The sequence below is a fragment of the Cetorhinus maximus genome, chromosome 9 (assembly GCF_964194155.1).
Source record: "Cetorhinus maximus chromosome 9, sCetMax3.hap1.1, whole genome shotgun sequence".
Classification (NCBI taxonomy): domain Eukaryota; kingdom Metazoa; phylum Chordata; class Chondrichthyes; order Lamniformes; family Cetorhinidae; genus Cetorhinus; species Cetorhinus maximus.
Genome location: NC_135887.1, coordinates 23,672,989 through 23,689,379, shown reverse-complemented (window position 1 = coordinate 23,689,379; position 16,391 = coordinate 23,672,989). Strand labels below are relative to the sequence as shown.

At 47.6% G+C, this 16,391-nt stretch overlaps 1 protein-coding gene across 1 annotated transcript in view; it reads left to right on the top strand.

Annotated features, from left to right (window-relative positions):
- The window catches only part of LOC144684451 (bridge-like lipid transfer protein family member 2), an 80,664-nt gene that overhangs the window by 4,179 nt on the left and 60,094 nt on the right, over positions 1 to 16,391 (top strand). The window contains exons 2-8 of the mRNA XM_078548243.1: positions 14 to 140; positions 552 to 601; positions 2,738 to 2,879; positions 3,101 to 3,219; positions 4,015 to 4,075; positions 8,778 to 9,003; positions 11,522 to 11,642. Of these exons, the coding sequence (XP_078404369.1) occupies positions 14 to 140; positions 552 to 601; positions 2,738 to 2,879; positions 3,101 to 3,219; positions 4,015 to 4,075; positions 8,778 to 9,003; positions 11,522 to 11,642 (846 nt within the window). The remainder of the gene's footprint in view (positions 1 to 13; positions 141 to 551; positions 602 to 2,737; positions 2,880 to 3,100; positions 3,220 to 4,014; positions 4,076 to 8,777; positions 9,004 to 11,521; positions 11,643 to 16,391) is intronic.

Below are 16,391 nucleotides of genomic sequence, written 5' to 3'. Positions count from 1 at the left end.
TCCCTGTGTTCAGGTGGTTGCTGTCACGGATTGTCTCACACCTCATCCACAATCAGCTAAATGTGGATTTAAAAATCGGCTCCATTGGGTTTCTCTCAGTTCACAATATCAGCTTCAAGATCTGTGCACAGCATACTGTGGTGAGTGTGAGTTCACTGTCCCTTTGTTTGTGTGCAGTCTGTGTGTGTGTGTGTGTGTGTGTGTGTGTGTGTGTGTGTGTGTGTGTGTGTGTGTGTGTGTGTGTGACATGAGTATGGGATGAGGAGATTTCTGAACTGCTCCACTTCTGGCATCTTGTACTTCTCTAATTTTAATTGCTCAACCATTGGTGCCTTCAGCTGCCTGGACCTCTCTAAGCCTTTCCACCTCTCTCTCCTCCTTTAAGAACCTTCTGAGAACCACTTGTCCTAACATCACCGTATCTGATTTTGTGTCGAATTTTGTTTGATCATGCTCCTGTGAAGTGCATTGGGAGCTGCTAAATAAATGCAAGTTGTTGTTTAAACTTTTGATGGGTTATTGCCCAATAACCTGCTGCATTTCTTTTACAGGAAGTAGACAGAATCTGGCTCTCCTGTAAGCTGCTAAATAATGAGTTACCGTAAGTATTGCATACGTGCGCTCTCCTGCAGCCGCGCTCTCATGCTCCCTCACACTCACATACTTGTACTCTTGCACATTGCACACTCGCACTTTCACTCTTACACACTTGCAAACCCACACCTATCCTCCAGCACATAATCCCCTTTCCAAAAGGGCATGCACAAACGTACATTTCTGCTCCACACATTCCTGCAAGGTTTGAGAGGCCGTTTGGCTAACTCCTGCTCCTATTTATTATGTATAAATGCACACAGCTCTGTGTACATCAACATTATTGGTTAATCCTCTTCTACCCTGAGCCCTGATGTGTACAAAACTAAACACCCTGATTAACACCCGACATTGTGTTTACTCTTAAAAACAGACCAGCTGAGCTCCAGCCAAAACCCTAGATTTTGAGGTTAATTGGATTGAAAGAGGCTAACTGAAGAGGCAGGAGCAGAGAATGAGGGAGGAGAGGAGAGTCATGGAGGATGAGGGAAATGGAGAATACTGGGGTGAATTGGCCATTCAAAGAAAGCAATGTCACTTCACTAAACTCACATTCTAACTTTCAAACTCCTCCCCTTGTTTACCCTCTGCCTCTCCCCCCACCGCTCCAAACCCTCTGCATCTCCTCCCACCGCTCCAAACCCTCTGCATCTCTCTGCACCGCTCCAAACCCTCTGCCTCTCCCCCCCACACCGCTCCAAACCCTCTGCCTCTCCCCACACCTCTCCAAACCCTCTGCCTCTCCCCCACTGCTCCAAACCCTCTGCCTCTCCCCCACTGCTCCAAACCCTCTGCCTCTCCCCCAACCTCTCCAAACCCTCTGCCTCTCCCCCCACCGCTCCAAACCCTCTGCCTCTCCCCCCACTGCTCCAAACCCTCTGACTCTCCCCCACTGCTCCAAACCCTCTGCCTCTCCCCCACTGCTCCAAACCCTCTGCCTCTCCCCCACCGCTCCAAACCCTCTGCCTCTCCCCCCAATGCTCCAAACCCTCTGCCTCTCCCCCACCGCCCCAAACCCTCTGCCTCTCCCCCCACCGCTCCAAACCCTCTGCCTCTCCCCTCAATGCTCCAAACCCTCTGCCTCTCCCCCCACCTCTCCAAATCCTCTGCCTCTCCCCCAACCTCTCCAAACCCTCTGCCTCTCCCCCCACCTCTCCAAGCCCTCAGCCTCTCCCCCCACCACTGCTCCAAACCCTCTGCCTCTCCCCCTCACACCGCTCCAAACCCTCTGCCTCTTCCCCGACCTCTCCAAACTCTCTGCATCTCCCCCTACCGCTCCAAACCCTCTGCCTCTTCCCCCACCTCTCCAAACCCTCTGCCTCTCCCGCCCACCGCTCCAAACCCTCTGCCTCTCCCCCCACCACTCCAAACCCTCTGCCTCTCCCCCCACCGCTCCAAACCCGCTGCCTCTCCCCCCACCGCTCCAAGCCCTCTGCCTCTCCCCCACTACCGCTCCAAACCCTCTGCCTCTCCCCCCACCGCTCCAAACCCTCTGCCTCTCCCCCCACCGCTCCAAACCCTCTGCCTCTCCCTCCCACACCGCTCCAAACCCTCTGCCTCTCCCCCCACCGCTCCAAACCCTCTGCATCTCCTCCCACTTCTCCAAACCCTCTGCCTCTCCTCCCACCGCTGCAAACCCTCTGCCTCTCCCCCTACCGCTCCAAACCCTCTGCCTCTCCCTCCACAGCACCAAACCCTCTGCCTCTCCCCCCACCACCGCTCCACACCCTCTGCCTCTCGCCCTGCCTCCACACCTCTTCTGCACCCTCAATGTCTCTCTCCTCGCCCCCCCAACGACCCCAACTCTCTTGTGACCCCCCTCACCCCCTCCCTCTCGCCCCCCTCCCTCCCTACCTCTTTCCCCTTCCCTCCCCCTCGCTCGTCCTCCCCCCCCACCAGCCTCTATCATCCCTGACTGTCTCGCCACTCTTTCTTACGCTCCCGTCTCAATCGACCCCCCCTCCGCCTTTCCTCTCCTCTCCCCTTCTGGCCAGTGTCATCGGTTGTGAGTAGGGTGAAGGGGTGGGTACCAGTTTGAGCTGTGGGAGTGGGGACAAACAGAATAAAGAGAGAGGAAGCTGGGGGTTGTGGTCTAGTTTCAATGACTTGCGGTTATTCTCCAACTCTCATCTCTCCATTCCAGTCACAGCTTCGCTCTGTGTTTCGGAGAGGTCCGATTTCGAGCCGATTTGAAAGCAGTCTCCCAGGTATGGGCCAATCCCGGTGAAAGCAATATGAAAAGGCGACTGACCCTCCAACCCTCAGTTCTACGCATGTTGTCACAGGTGAGGTGTCCACAATGGGAATTGGAATTTTTGCCGGTTTTGATAATCTGTTCGAGGTTCAGAATCAACCTAACAATCCTGGGAACATTGACTGATTAAACTTAAACATCTATCTGTCTGCCATTGGCATACTGGTGAAGGGGCATGTGGGTGATGGGTGTTCAGGTGAGGGCTATGCATGCTGACTTGTATAAAGCTACCACTCTATCTTGTCTCCACAGCTGCTCTCGATCCATGTGCATTCAGTGAATGTGATGGTTTTAAATGCCTGGATTGCAGAGTCCCTGTGGCACATGGCGTTAACAAACTGTACCTTTCTACTCAGCTATAATGGCAACAGGTGAGTGATTGAGGTGCCAGGGCTAACTCACAGTGTGGGACAAGGGCAGCAGACACATGGGAACACCACCACCTGAAAGTCCCCCTCCAAGCCACTCACCACTTTTGAAAATATATTGCCGTTCCTTCACTGTCAATGAGTCAAAATCCTGGAACTCCCTCCCTAACAGCACTGTGGGTACACCTACACTATATGGACTGCAGCGGTTCAAGAAAGCAGCTCACCACCACCTTCTCAAGGGCAACTAGGGATGGGCAATAAATGCTGGCCTTGCCAGCAGTGCCCACATCCCATGAGTAAATAATAAAAACGTTTCTGCACATGGGTTGGTAACAGCAGCAAGCCCTCCAGCACAGGCAATGTAGGATTTACCACACTTTGCCTGTCCCTGGCCTGTGTTGTGTTACCAGACCTCAGGTGTTATAGGCAACCTCCAAGTTGGATTGTGAGTAAGGAACTGGATATCAGCTTGAATTCCTGCACAATCACTCTCCAGTGATTCATGGAGGAATCTGTGTCTGTGTGTGCATGCATCTGTGTGCGCGCATGCGCATCTTTGGGTGCGTATGTTGTCTGTCTGTGTCTGCGTATCTGTGTGTGTGTCTATGTGCATACGTGCATCTGCCTGTGTGCGTCTGTTGTGTGTGTGTGTTCCACCTCTGGGAACATCCTGACCTCTGTGAATTGCCTATATCTGGGGAACGAAGAGGGCCACCAGGGGAAGGTCTAACTGGTATTGTTTGTTCATAACTATGAATGTAACAAGGATTTGACAAACGACTGTATGTTTTTCAGCATCAAGTGCGAGGGCAACGTGAGTAAACTGAACAGCAAGATAATGAAGAGCAGTGAGATTGTGAGTGCCAGCTACCCACTGAGACAGTCACAGCCCCCGGGGTACAAAAGCAAAATACTAGAGATGCTGGAAATCTGAAATAAAAACAAAACAAAAAAAAAAAAGGTGCTGGAAATACTCGGCAAGTCTAGCAACATCTGCAGAGTGAGAAACGAGTTAACATTTCAGGTCAAGATGATCTTTCATCAGAACAGCCCCAGCTTCCCCAGCAGGAGCTGGGAGCTCTGAGGCTGGTCGAGGGTTGGAACGCCTCTGCTCCAGGGGTCCCAACAGTGCTGGTTGTCTTGCCCAGGGGGTGGCGGGGGCATCTCAACTTATGATCTTTGGATCAGTGTAGGTGATTGACACCTCAGCCTCCAATCACATTACTGGTCTTGCTCTCTCTCACTCTCTCTCTCTCTTTCTTAACTTCTCTTTCCCTCTTGATCTTACACTCCCCCCTTCTATCTCTCCTCTCTTCTCTCTCTCCTCCCTTTCTCTCTCTCTCCTCCCTTTCTCTCTCTCTCCTCCCTTTCTCTCTCTCTCCTCCCTTTCTCTCTCTCTCCTCCCTTTCTCTCTCTCTCCTCCCTTTCTCTCTCTCTCCTCCCTTTCTCTCTCCTCCCTTTCTCTCTCTCTCCTCCCTTTCCTCTTTCCTCTCTCTTCCCCCCCATCACCACTTTCTCCTTCTTCCTTTGCTTCATTCAGCCTCTCCTTTAATCCAGTCTTTCATTGGGAAGCTATTTGGAAACTTGGACTGTTGTTCTTTATTTTTTCATGGGATGTGGGTGTCTCTGTCACTGCCCATCACTAATTGGCCCTTGAACTTAGTGACTTGCTCGGCCATTTCAGAGGGCAGTTAAGAGTCAACTACATTGCTGTGGGTCTGGAGTCACATGTAGGCCAGACCAGGTAAGAACGGCAGAGTTCCTGCCCTAAAGGAGATTAGTGAACCAGATGGGTTTTTACAACAATCAATGATAGTTTCATGGTCACCATTACTGAGCCTAGCTTTCGATTCCAGATTTATTAAAAGAATATAAATTCCACCAGCTGCCATGGTGGGGTTTGAACCCTTGTTCCCAGAGCATTAGTCAGGCCTCTGGATTACTAGTCCGGTGACATGGTCTTGTGAAGGGGAGGTCGTGTCTCACTAACTTGATCGAGTTTTTCGAGGAAGTGACAAGGATGATCGACGATGGAAGGGCAGTGGATGTTATATACATGAATTTCAGTAAGGCCTTTGACGAGGTCCCTCATGGCAGACTGGTACAGAAGGTAAAGTCGCACGGGATCAGAGGTGAGCTGGCAGGATGGATACAGAATTGGATTGGTCATAGAAGACAGAGGGTAGCAGTGGAAGGGTGCTTTTCTGAATGGAGAGCTGTGACTAGTGGAGTTCTGCAGGGATCAGTGCTGGGACCTTTGCTGTTTGTGGTATACATAAATGATTTGGAGGAAAATGTAACTGGGCTAATTAGTAAGTTTGCAGACGACACTAAGGTTGGAGGAGTTGCAGATAGTGAAGAGGATTGTCAAAGGATACAACAGGATATAGATCGGTTGGAGACTTGGGCGAAGAAATGGCAGATGGAGTTTAATCTGGACAAATGCGAGGTAGTGCATTTTGGAAGGTCTAATACAGGCAGGAATTATACAGTAAATGGCAGAACCCTTAAATGCATCGACGGGCAGAGGGATCTGGGTGTACAGGTCCACAGGTCACAGAAAGTGGCAACACAGATGGACAAGGTAGTCAGGAAGGCATATGGCATGCTTGCCTTCATTGGCAGGGGTATTGAATATAAAAGCTGGGAAGTCATGCTGCAGCTGTATAGAACCTTGGTTAGGCCACACTTGGAATATTGCGTGCAATTCTGGTCACCACGTTACCAGAAGGATATGGAGGCGTTGGAAAGGGTGCAGAGGAGGTTTACCAGGATGCTGCCTGGTCTGGAGGTTATTAGCTATGAGGAGAGGTTGGAGAAACTCGGATTGTTCTCACTAGAGCGAAGGAGATTGAGGGTCAACTTGATAGAAGTTTACAAAATTATGAGTGGCATGGACAGAGTAGATAGTCAGAAGCTTTTTCCCAGGGTGGAAGAGTCAATTACTAGGGGACATAGATTTAAGGTGAGAGGAGAAAACTATAGAGGAGATGTGCGGGGCAAGTTTTTTACGCAGAGGGTAGTGAGTGTATGGAATTCGCTGCCAGAGGAGGTGGTGGAAGCAGGTACGATAGTGGTGTTTAAGAGGCAGCTTGACAAATACATGAATAGGATGGGAATAGAGGGATACGGACCCCGGAAGTGCAAAATGTTTTACTTGACGGGCAATATGATCGGCGCAGGCTTGGAGGGCCGAAGGGCCTGTTCCTGTGCTGTACTTTTCTTTGTTCTTTGTTCTTTGACATACCACTCCGTCACATACCAGATCACTCACTGCGTAAAACATATTCTCATCTCCCCCCTCTGAATATTTTAAATCTGTGTTCCTCTGGTTACCAACCCTCCTGACATTAGAAATAGATTTAGAACCATAGAACCATATAAAAGTTATGATGCAGAAAGAGGCCATTCAGCCCATCATGTCTGTGTCGGCCAAAAAGAGGAAAAAGAAACGAGCCACTCATTTTAATCCCACATTCCAGCACCTGGTCTGTAGCCTTGCAGGTTACAGCACTTCAGATGTAGATCCAGGTACCTTTTTAAATGAGTTGAGCATTTCAGCCTCAACCACCAACTTAAGACAGTGAATTCCAGATGCCCAGCACCCTCTGGGAGAAAAGGTTTTTCCTCATGTCCCTTCTAATCCTTCTACCAATCACCTTAAATCTATGCCCCCTGGTAATTTATCCCTCAGCTAGGGGAAACAGGTCTTTCCTGTCTACCCTATCTAGGCCCCTCGTAATTTTGTACACCTCAATTAGGTCACCCCCTCAGCCTCCTCTGTTCTAAGGAAAACAACCCTAGCTTATCCACTCCTCATATCTACAATTTTCAAGCCTTGTAAATCTCCTCTGCACTCTCTCCAGAGCAATTATGTCCTTCCTTTGATGTGGTGACCAGAACTGTACACAAAATTCCAGCTGTGGCCTAACCAGCATTTTATACAGTTCCATCATTACATTCCAGCTTTTGTATTCAATACCTCGCCCAATGAAGGAAAGCATTCCATATGCTTTCTTCACCACCTTATCCAACTGTCCTGCCACCTTCAAGGACCCGTGGACAGGCACTCCAAGGTCTCTCACTTCCTCAACCCCTTTCAATAACTTCCCGTTTATTGAGTATTCCCTTGCTTTGTTTGCCCTCCCCAAATTCAATACCCCTCACTTTTCCGGATTGAATTCCATTTGCTACTTCTCTGGCCACTCACCCAAACCATTGATATCATTCTGGAGTCGACAGCTATCCTCTTCACTATCAACTAAATGGCCAATTTTTGTATCATCTGCAAATTTCCCAATCATGCCTCCCACATTTAAGTCTAAATCATTAATGTATACAACAAACAACAAGGGGCCCCAACACTGAGTCCTGTAAAATACCAGTGGAAACTGTTTTCCATTCACAAAAAACATCCATTGACCATTATCCTGTGTTTCCAGTCACTGAGCCAATTTTGGACCCAACCTGCCACCTTCCCCTGTATCCCATTGGAACTCACTTTCCATATGAGTCTGCCATGTGGTACCTTGTCAGATATCTTGCTGAAATCCATGTAGACAACATCCACTGCACTACCATCATCAATCCTCCTGGTTACTTCCTCAAAAAATTCTATTAAGTTAGTAAGACCCGATCTTCCCCTAACAAAGCCATGCTGACTATCCCTGATTAATCTGTCCCTTTCTAAGTGACAGTTTATCCTGTCTCTCAGAATTGTTTGCTATTATTTGCCCACTACTGAAGTCAGACTGACTGGCCTATAATTTTCTGGCCTATCCCTCGCACTCTTTTTAAGTAATGGTACAACGTCCACAGACCTCCAATCCTCTGGGACCTCACCTGTATCTAGTGAGGATTGGAAAATGATTCTCAGAGCATCCACTATTTCCTCCCTGTCTTCCTTCAACAGTCTAGGATACAATCCATCTGGCCATGGTAACTTAGCCACCTCCAAGGATGCCAGTCCTTCCAGTTCTTCCTCTCTCACTATGCTTATTGTATCTAATATTTCACATTCCTCCTCTTTAACTAGAATGTCTGCATCATCCCTCTCCTTAGTGAAGGCAGAGACAAAGTACTGATTGAGAACCCTGCCCACATCTTCTGCATCATCCCACAAGTTACCATGTACATCCCTTATAGGCCCTACCTTTTCCTCAGTTATTCTGTTTTGGTAAAACATCTTAGGATTTTCTTTGATTTTATCTGCCAATATATTTTATATCCTCTCTTTGCTTTACCTTATTTACTTTATCATAACCCTTTATTTTGAAAACATCTATGAAATTTCCCTCTGAACCTTCGCTGCAGTAAGGAGAACAATTTCAGCTTCTCCAGTCTCTCCACATAACTGAAGCTCCTCATCCCAGGACCATTCTGGTAAATCTCTGCACCAAAATATTGACATCCTCTCAAAGTGAGGTACCCAGAATTGAGCACGCTACTCCAGCTAGTACCAAACTTTCAGTATAATGTTAAGCTGTTTGGTGAGATCGCTGAGGCCAGGCTGCTCCCCCCTGTATTTTTGACGGTTTTTGTTTCTCCATGCATTGCAGGAGGATTTCTGTCTGCTCAACTTGTCTCTGAGCCTCACTGCCACATTAGACATCAGCTTGCCTGACCTGAAGGCCCTCAGCACAGAACTGAGGGTGCAGACTCTGCAGACCGAACTACACGAGGGTTTCTTCAGTTCAAACATGCTGCAAACGGCACTGTCACAGCCTGATGTATCGCCAGGCAGCACTGACCCACAGCAGGAAAATCCCGAAACAGCCACGACTGGTAAGAGAGATTCCCACCACAAACCGTCATCCGTAAAATCCTGAGCCCTACACCCTCTATCTTCCACACAACGTGAATCCTGATTGACACTGGTATTCATTGATATCCCAGTGTATCTCCTTCAGGTCCTGAGGCTTCACCCCAACTAAGTTACTTCAGAGTGCAATCCACATCTATCGGTCAGCACGTGCTGCAGCCACTTTGCACAGCAAGATTCTAAAACTGCAGGCACGTGAATAACTAATTATATGTATTTTATGGTGGTTGAGGGAAGAATATTGGCTGCAGAACATCAGGTGAAATCCTTTGCTCTTCGAATAGTGCCATGGGATTTTTTATATCCATCTGAGAGGGCATCTCATGCGAAAGATTTCACTTTCAAAACTACGGCACTCCCTCAGTACTGACCCTCCGACAGTGCAGCACTCCCTCAGTACTGACCCTCCGACAGTGCAGCACTCCCTCAGTACTGACCCTCCGACAGTGCAGCACTCCCTCAGTACTGACCCTCCGACAGTGCAGCACTCCCTCAGTACTGACCCTCCGACAGTGCAGCACTCCCTCAGTACTGACCCTCCGACAGTGCAGCACCCCCTCAGTACTCACCCTCCGACAGTGCAGCACCCCCTCAGTACTGACCCTCCGACAGTGCAGCACCCCCTCAGTACTGACCCTCCGACAGTGCAGCACTCCCTCAGTACTGACCCTCCGACAGTGCAGCACTCCCTCAGTACTGACCCTCCGACAGTGCGGCACTCCCTCAGTACTGACCCTCCAAGAGTGAAATGCCACTGGGAGTGCCAACTTGGATTTTGTGGTCAAGTCTCTGGAGGGAGGCTTGAACCCAGAACCTTAAGAGTCAGCGGAGAGCATGCTACTAACTGAGCTGTGACTGAAACACAAAACCACCAGCTGAAGTTATTATTTATTATTAGCTAAGAAATCTGGCCCAAATATTAGATTTGAGATGAAATTAAAACTAACATTGCTTCTCAGACTGAAACAAGTTGTCTGTGATCTATAAAAGAGAATTCAAGTATGAGTTTTCAAGTAAATAAGGAATCTATTTATGTAGTAGCTTTCAATCCTCGGTTAACCCAAAATGCCTCTCAGTCAATTAACTACTTTGTTCTGTCGACAGTTTTTAATTTCTCAACTATTTTAGTGTTTAAGATCATGAAGATTTAGATAGAGGAAATAAAAGAGAAGTCACGGAGCTATAGGATCGATAGTCAGAGATTCAAGGTGTTTGGCAAAAAGAACCAGAGGCGAGATGAAGAACAACTTGTTTACACAATGAGTTAAGGTTTGGAATGTATTACCTGCTGGGATGGTGGATAGAGATTTAATAATGACCTTCGAAAGAGAATTTGATCAATACTTGAAAGAGAAAAAGATCACTGGGATCTGGGGAAAGAGCCAGGGAGTGAGATGGAATGGATTATTCTTGAAAAGAGTTGGTGCACTCTGGATAGGATGAATAGTCTGTTTCCATGCTGTAAACTTTTAGTAATAGATTAGACAAGGTGGATGAATGAAAAAGGGGTTACAGGGGAATGTGTATAGGGCAGGTAAACGTGATTAGTGCCATTTGATCACAGAGAGGTTAAAAGTCAGCACAGGCTGAGTGGGCCGAATGGCCTGTTGTAACTTCTCCTGTAAGTATACTGTGTCGAGATCTCAGGCAGGATGTGTATCCAGGGTAGAGAGAGATGAACTGTTTTCGCTGGGGAGGGAGTCTAGGTCAAAGAGACATCACCTTAAAAACCAGAGCCAGACCATTCAGGAGAGAAATTAGGAAACACTTCCTCACACAAAGGGTGGGAGGAATTTCAAACTCTCTCCCAGAAAGAGCAGCAGATGCTGGAGCTCTTTGTAAACCTGAGATTGATGGATTTTTTCTAATCCAAGGGTATTAAGGGGTATGGAACCAAGGTGAGTGGATGGAGTTTGGATACAGATCAACCAATGTGTGATGGAACACTACAAGATTCTGAGGGGATTTTGACAGCTTGGAGGAGGTTTCCTCTTGTCAGGGAGTCTAGAAGTCAGGGGCACAGTTTAAAAATAATGGGTCTCCCATTGAAGACGGAGATGAGGAGGAATTCTTTCCTTCAAAGATCTTTAGTCTTTGGAATTCTCTTCCAGAGAGAGCAGTGGAGGCTGAGTCACTGAATGTATTCAAGGCTGAAGTTAGACAGATTTTGATTGACAAGGGAATCCAGGGTTATGGGGGGTGGACAGGAAAGTGGAGTTAAGGCCACACAAAGATCAGACATGATTTTATTGCATGGTAGAAGAGGCTCGAGGGGCTAAATGGTGTTCCTATGTTCCAGTGTATTCATTGACCAAACAATGTTTTATAAAGCATGTATGAGATATGTTTTGTGTGTGATTGGTCCAGGGTAAGGATTCTGTCCAACCTTTCCCTTGATGTTTACATTGATATGCACTGTGACATGTCCATTAAGGACCTGATTCCTTTCACCTCTTATCCCCCTCCCAACATCTCTAACAGGAGACGATAGAACAACTGATGTCATAGCGACCAGACCCGCATGCATGGATTACTTACCACAAATTATTTCGCTGGAGATGGAGGACACCAGCTTCACGCTATCTTTGAACAGTCAACAGAGGTACAGACACACACAGCTCAGGGCAGAGCCTTGCATTTCTATAGCACCTTTCACAACTTCAGGACATCCCAAGGCACTTTACAACCAATGAAGTACTTCTGAAGTCTAGTCACTGTTATGATGCAGGAAACTCGGTGGCCAATTTGTGCACAGCCAAATCCCACAAACAGCAATGTGATAATGAAGAGATGATTTAGACATTGGTTCAAGGATAAATATTGAATAATTTTAAAGCTGAATTAGATAGATTCTTGATTGACTGGAAGTCAAAAGGTTTAGGGGCTAGGTGGGAATGTGGTGTTGAGGCCACAATCAGATCAGCCATGATCTAATTGAATGGCGGAGCAGGATCAAATGGCCTACTCCTAATTTGCATGTATTTATGATATTAGGGAGAACTGCCTTGCTCTTGTTCCAGTAGTGTCATGGGTTCAGTTATGCCCTCCTGAGAGGACATTTGGGGCCTCGGGTTTAAGATTTCGTATGAGAGACAGCAACTCCAGCAATGCAGCACCCCCTCAGTACTGCACTGGGAGTATTGACCTGGATTATGCCCTCATCAGTGAAGTGGGGTCTCGAAGCCAACACCCTCTGACTCCGAGGGGAGAGTGCTGAACACTCCATGGCTGACATGTAAGCTCACATGTCATTATTGACATGGATTATCCTAGCGTATAGGGAACCTCATTGTGTCTGCATTTTAGTCATAGTCATAGAGGTCTACAGCACAGAAAAAGGCCCTTCGGCCCATCGAGTCTGTGCTGGTCAAACAAGTACCTAACTATTCTAATCCCATTTTCCAGCACTAGGCCCGTAGCCTTGTACGCCATGGCATCGCGAGTGCACATCCAAATACTTCTTAAATGTTATGAGGGTTTCTGCCTCTACCACCCTTTCAGGCAGTGAGTTCCAGATTCCCACCATCCTCCTGAAAAAATTCTTCCTCACATCCCCTCTAAACCTCCTGCCCCTTACCTTAAATCTATGCCCCCTGGTTATTGATCCCTCCACCAAGGGGAAAAGTTCCTTCCTGTCTACCCTATCTATGCCCCTCATAATTTTATACACCTCAATCATGTACCCCCTCAATCTCCTCTGCTCCAGGGAAAATAACCCCAGTTTATCCAATCTCTCCTCATAACTAAAACTCTCCAGCCCAGGAAACATCCTGGTAAATCTCCTCTGCACTCTCTCTAGTGCAATCACATCCTTCCTATAATGTGGATTCGAGAACTGCACGCAATACTCTAGCTGTGGCTGAACCAGCGTTTTATACAGTTCCAACATAACCTCCCTGCTCTTATATTCTATGCCTCGGCTAATAAAGGCAAGTATCCCATATGCCTTCTTACCCGCCTTATCTACCTGTTCCGCTACCTTAAGGGACCGGTGGACATGCACACCAAAGTCCCTCTGATCCTCGGTACTTCCCAGGGTCCTACCATTCATCGTGTATTCCCCTGCCTTGTTTGTCCTGCCCAAGTGCATCGCCTCATACTTATCCGGATTAAATTCCATTTGCCACTGATCAGCCCATCTGACCAGCCTGCCTATATCCTCCTGTAATCTAAGGCTATCCTCCTCACTATGTACCACCCTACCAATTTTCATGTCATCCACGAACTTACTGATCAACCCTCCTACATTCAAGTCTAAATCGTTTATATATACCACAAACGGCAAGGGGCCCAACACTGATCCCTGTGGAACAAGACTGGACACAGGCGTCCAGTCACAAAAATACCCCTCGACCATCACCCTCTGCTTCCTGTTAGTCAGCCAATTCTGGATCCAATTTGCCAAATTGCCTTGGATCCCATGGGCTCTTACCTTCGTTATCAGTCTCCAATGTGGGACCTTATCAAAAGCCTTGCTGAAGCCCAAGTAGACTACGTCAAATGCACTGCCCTCATCTACAAACCTGGTCACCTCTTCGAAAAGTTCAATAAATTGGTCAGACATGACCCTCCCCTTAACAAAACCATGCTGACTGTCCTTGATTAATCCCTGCCCCTCCAAGTGTAGATTAATTCTGTCCCTCAGAATTGCTTCCAATAGTTTCCCCACCACTGAGGTTAGACTGACTGGCCTGTAGTTCCCTGGTTTATCCCTTCCTCCCTTCCTGAATAACGGTACCACATTGGCTGTCCTCCAATCCTCTGGCATCTCTCCTGTGGCCAGAGAGGTATTGAAAATTATTGCCAGCGCCCCTGCTATCTCCTCCCTTGCCTTACTCAACAGCCTGGGATACATTTCATCCGGGCCTAGAGATTTATCTACTTTTAAGCCTGCCAGACCACTTAGAACCTCCTCCCTTTCTATGCTAATTTCTTAAATTATATCACAGTCCTTCTCCCTGATTTCCATACCCACGTCGTTCCTCTCACTTGTACAGACTGACACAAAGTATTCATTTAGAACCCTACCTGTGTCTTCCGGCTCCACACACAAATTACCACTATGGCCCTTAATGGGCCCTACTCTTTCCCTAGTTATCCTCTTACTCTTGATGTACTTGTACAATAACTTTGGATTTTCCTTTATTTTACCTGTCAATGTTTTTCATGCCCCCTTTTTGCTCTCCTAATTTCCTTTTAAAATTCCCCTCTACACGTTCCATACTTCTCTAGGGCGTCTGCTGTTTTCAGCCCTTGGAATCTGCCATAAGCCTCCCTTTTTCTCTTTATCCAATCCTGTATATCCCTCGACATCCAGGGTTCCCTGGAGTTGTTGGTCCCACCCTTTGTCTTTACTGGAATATGTTGGCCCTGTACTCTCCCTATTTCCTTCTTGAATGAGTCCCACTGCTCTGACGCAGATTTACCTAAAAGTAGCTGCTCCCTGTCCACTCTGGCCAAATCATATCTGATCTTATTAAAATCGGCCTTCCCCCAATTTAGAACTCTGATTTTTGGCCCATCCTTGTCCTTTCCCATAACAACCTTGAATCTAATGGAGTTATGATCACTATCTGCAAAATGCTCCCCCACTGATACCTCTACCACTTGCCGGCTTCATTCCCTAAAATTAAGTCCAAGACTGCCCCCTCTCTTGTAGGACCTTTTACGTATTGGCTTAAAAAGCTCGCCTGGTTGCATTTTAAGAATTCCGCTCCCTTTAAACCTATCACACTGTGACTAGCCCAGTTAATGTTGGAACCAACATCCTTAGTGGGAAATCCCCCACTATTACTACCCTATTATTTTTATACTTCTCTGGAATTTGCCTACATATCTGCTCTTCTATTTCTCTCTGACTGTTGGGGACTTATAGTACACTCCCAGCAATGTGATTACTCCTTTTTTGTTTTTAAGTTCTACCCATATGGCTTCATTTGAGGAGCCTTCTAAGATGTCATCCCTCCTTACTGCTGTAATATTCGTCAGACTCCTTGCATTGAAATAAACCTTGCCAAACTCCCTTGTGCTGTAACTGGCCTATAATTTTATGCCTTCCAGACTCACTTGCTCTCTCTTCTAATTTTGGCTGTGCATCTCCCCCTGCTGAACCTCCTCTCGGGATCCCATCCCCCTACCAATTTAGTTTAAACCCTCCCCAACAGCACTAGCAAACCTCCCCGCAAGGATGTTGGTCCGATTCCGGTTCAGGTGCAACCCATCTGCCTTGTACAGGTCCCACCCGCCCCCAGAAATGGTCCCAATGTCCCGGAAATCTAAATCCCTCCCTCATGCACCATCTCTCCAGCCACGCATTCATCTGGGCTAACCTCCTATTTCTATACTCACTAGCGCGAGGCACCGGAAGTAATCCAGGGATTACTACCTTTGAGGTCCTGTTTTTTAATCTGCTTCCTAGCTCCCTAAATTCTGCTTGCAGGACCTCATCCCTCTTTCTACCTATGTTGTTGATACCAATATGTACCACAATCTCTGTCTGTTTGCCCTCCCCCTTTAGAATGCCCTGCAGCCGTTCAGTGACATCCTTGACCCTGGCACCAGGGAGGCAACATCCCATCCTGGAGCCACGTCTACGGCCGCAGAAACGCCTGTCTGTTCCCCTTACTATCGAGGCTTCTACCACTATTGCTCTTCCCCTCTTTTTCCTCCCCCTCTGTGCAGTTGAGCCACTCACAGTGCCATGAGCGTGGCTGCACTCCCCAGAGGAACCGTCACTCTCAGTTTTCCAACACAGAAAAAGAATTCTCGAGCGAGATGCAACCTGGGGATTTCCTGACTACCTGCCTGATACCTTTCTTCTGACTGATGGTCACCCATCCCCTCTCTGCCTGCACTTCCGTAAGCTGTGGGGGACCATGTCTAAAAATGTGCTATCCACGAAACTCTCAGCCTCGTGGATGTACCTCAGTGCCCCCAGGTACTGCTCAAGCTCTGAAACTCGGAGCTCATGTAGCTGCAGCTGGTGGCACTTCCCACACGCGTGGTCAGTCGGCGTGCAAGGAGCGTCTAGGGCCTCCCACATGTTGCAGGCGGCACATAACAAGGGACAGAGCTGCCCTGCCATGCCTCTAGTTGAAAAAAAATCCTTACCTTAAGTTAAATACAGTAAAAAGATGTTAAATTATTTGTGTGTTTTAAATAAAAACTAGAACCCTTACCTTTTCTTAGCTCAATTTATTTTAAATTGGAGAAAAAACTGGAGAAAAACACTTGCCCACTACTCACCAATCAGCTCTCACCTTTGTGCTGACGTCACTTTTTGAAGTTTCCCCGCACTCACGCTGGTTCTGATCTCTCTGCTGCTCTCTCGCGCTGTCTTGTGATGTCACTC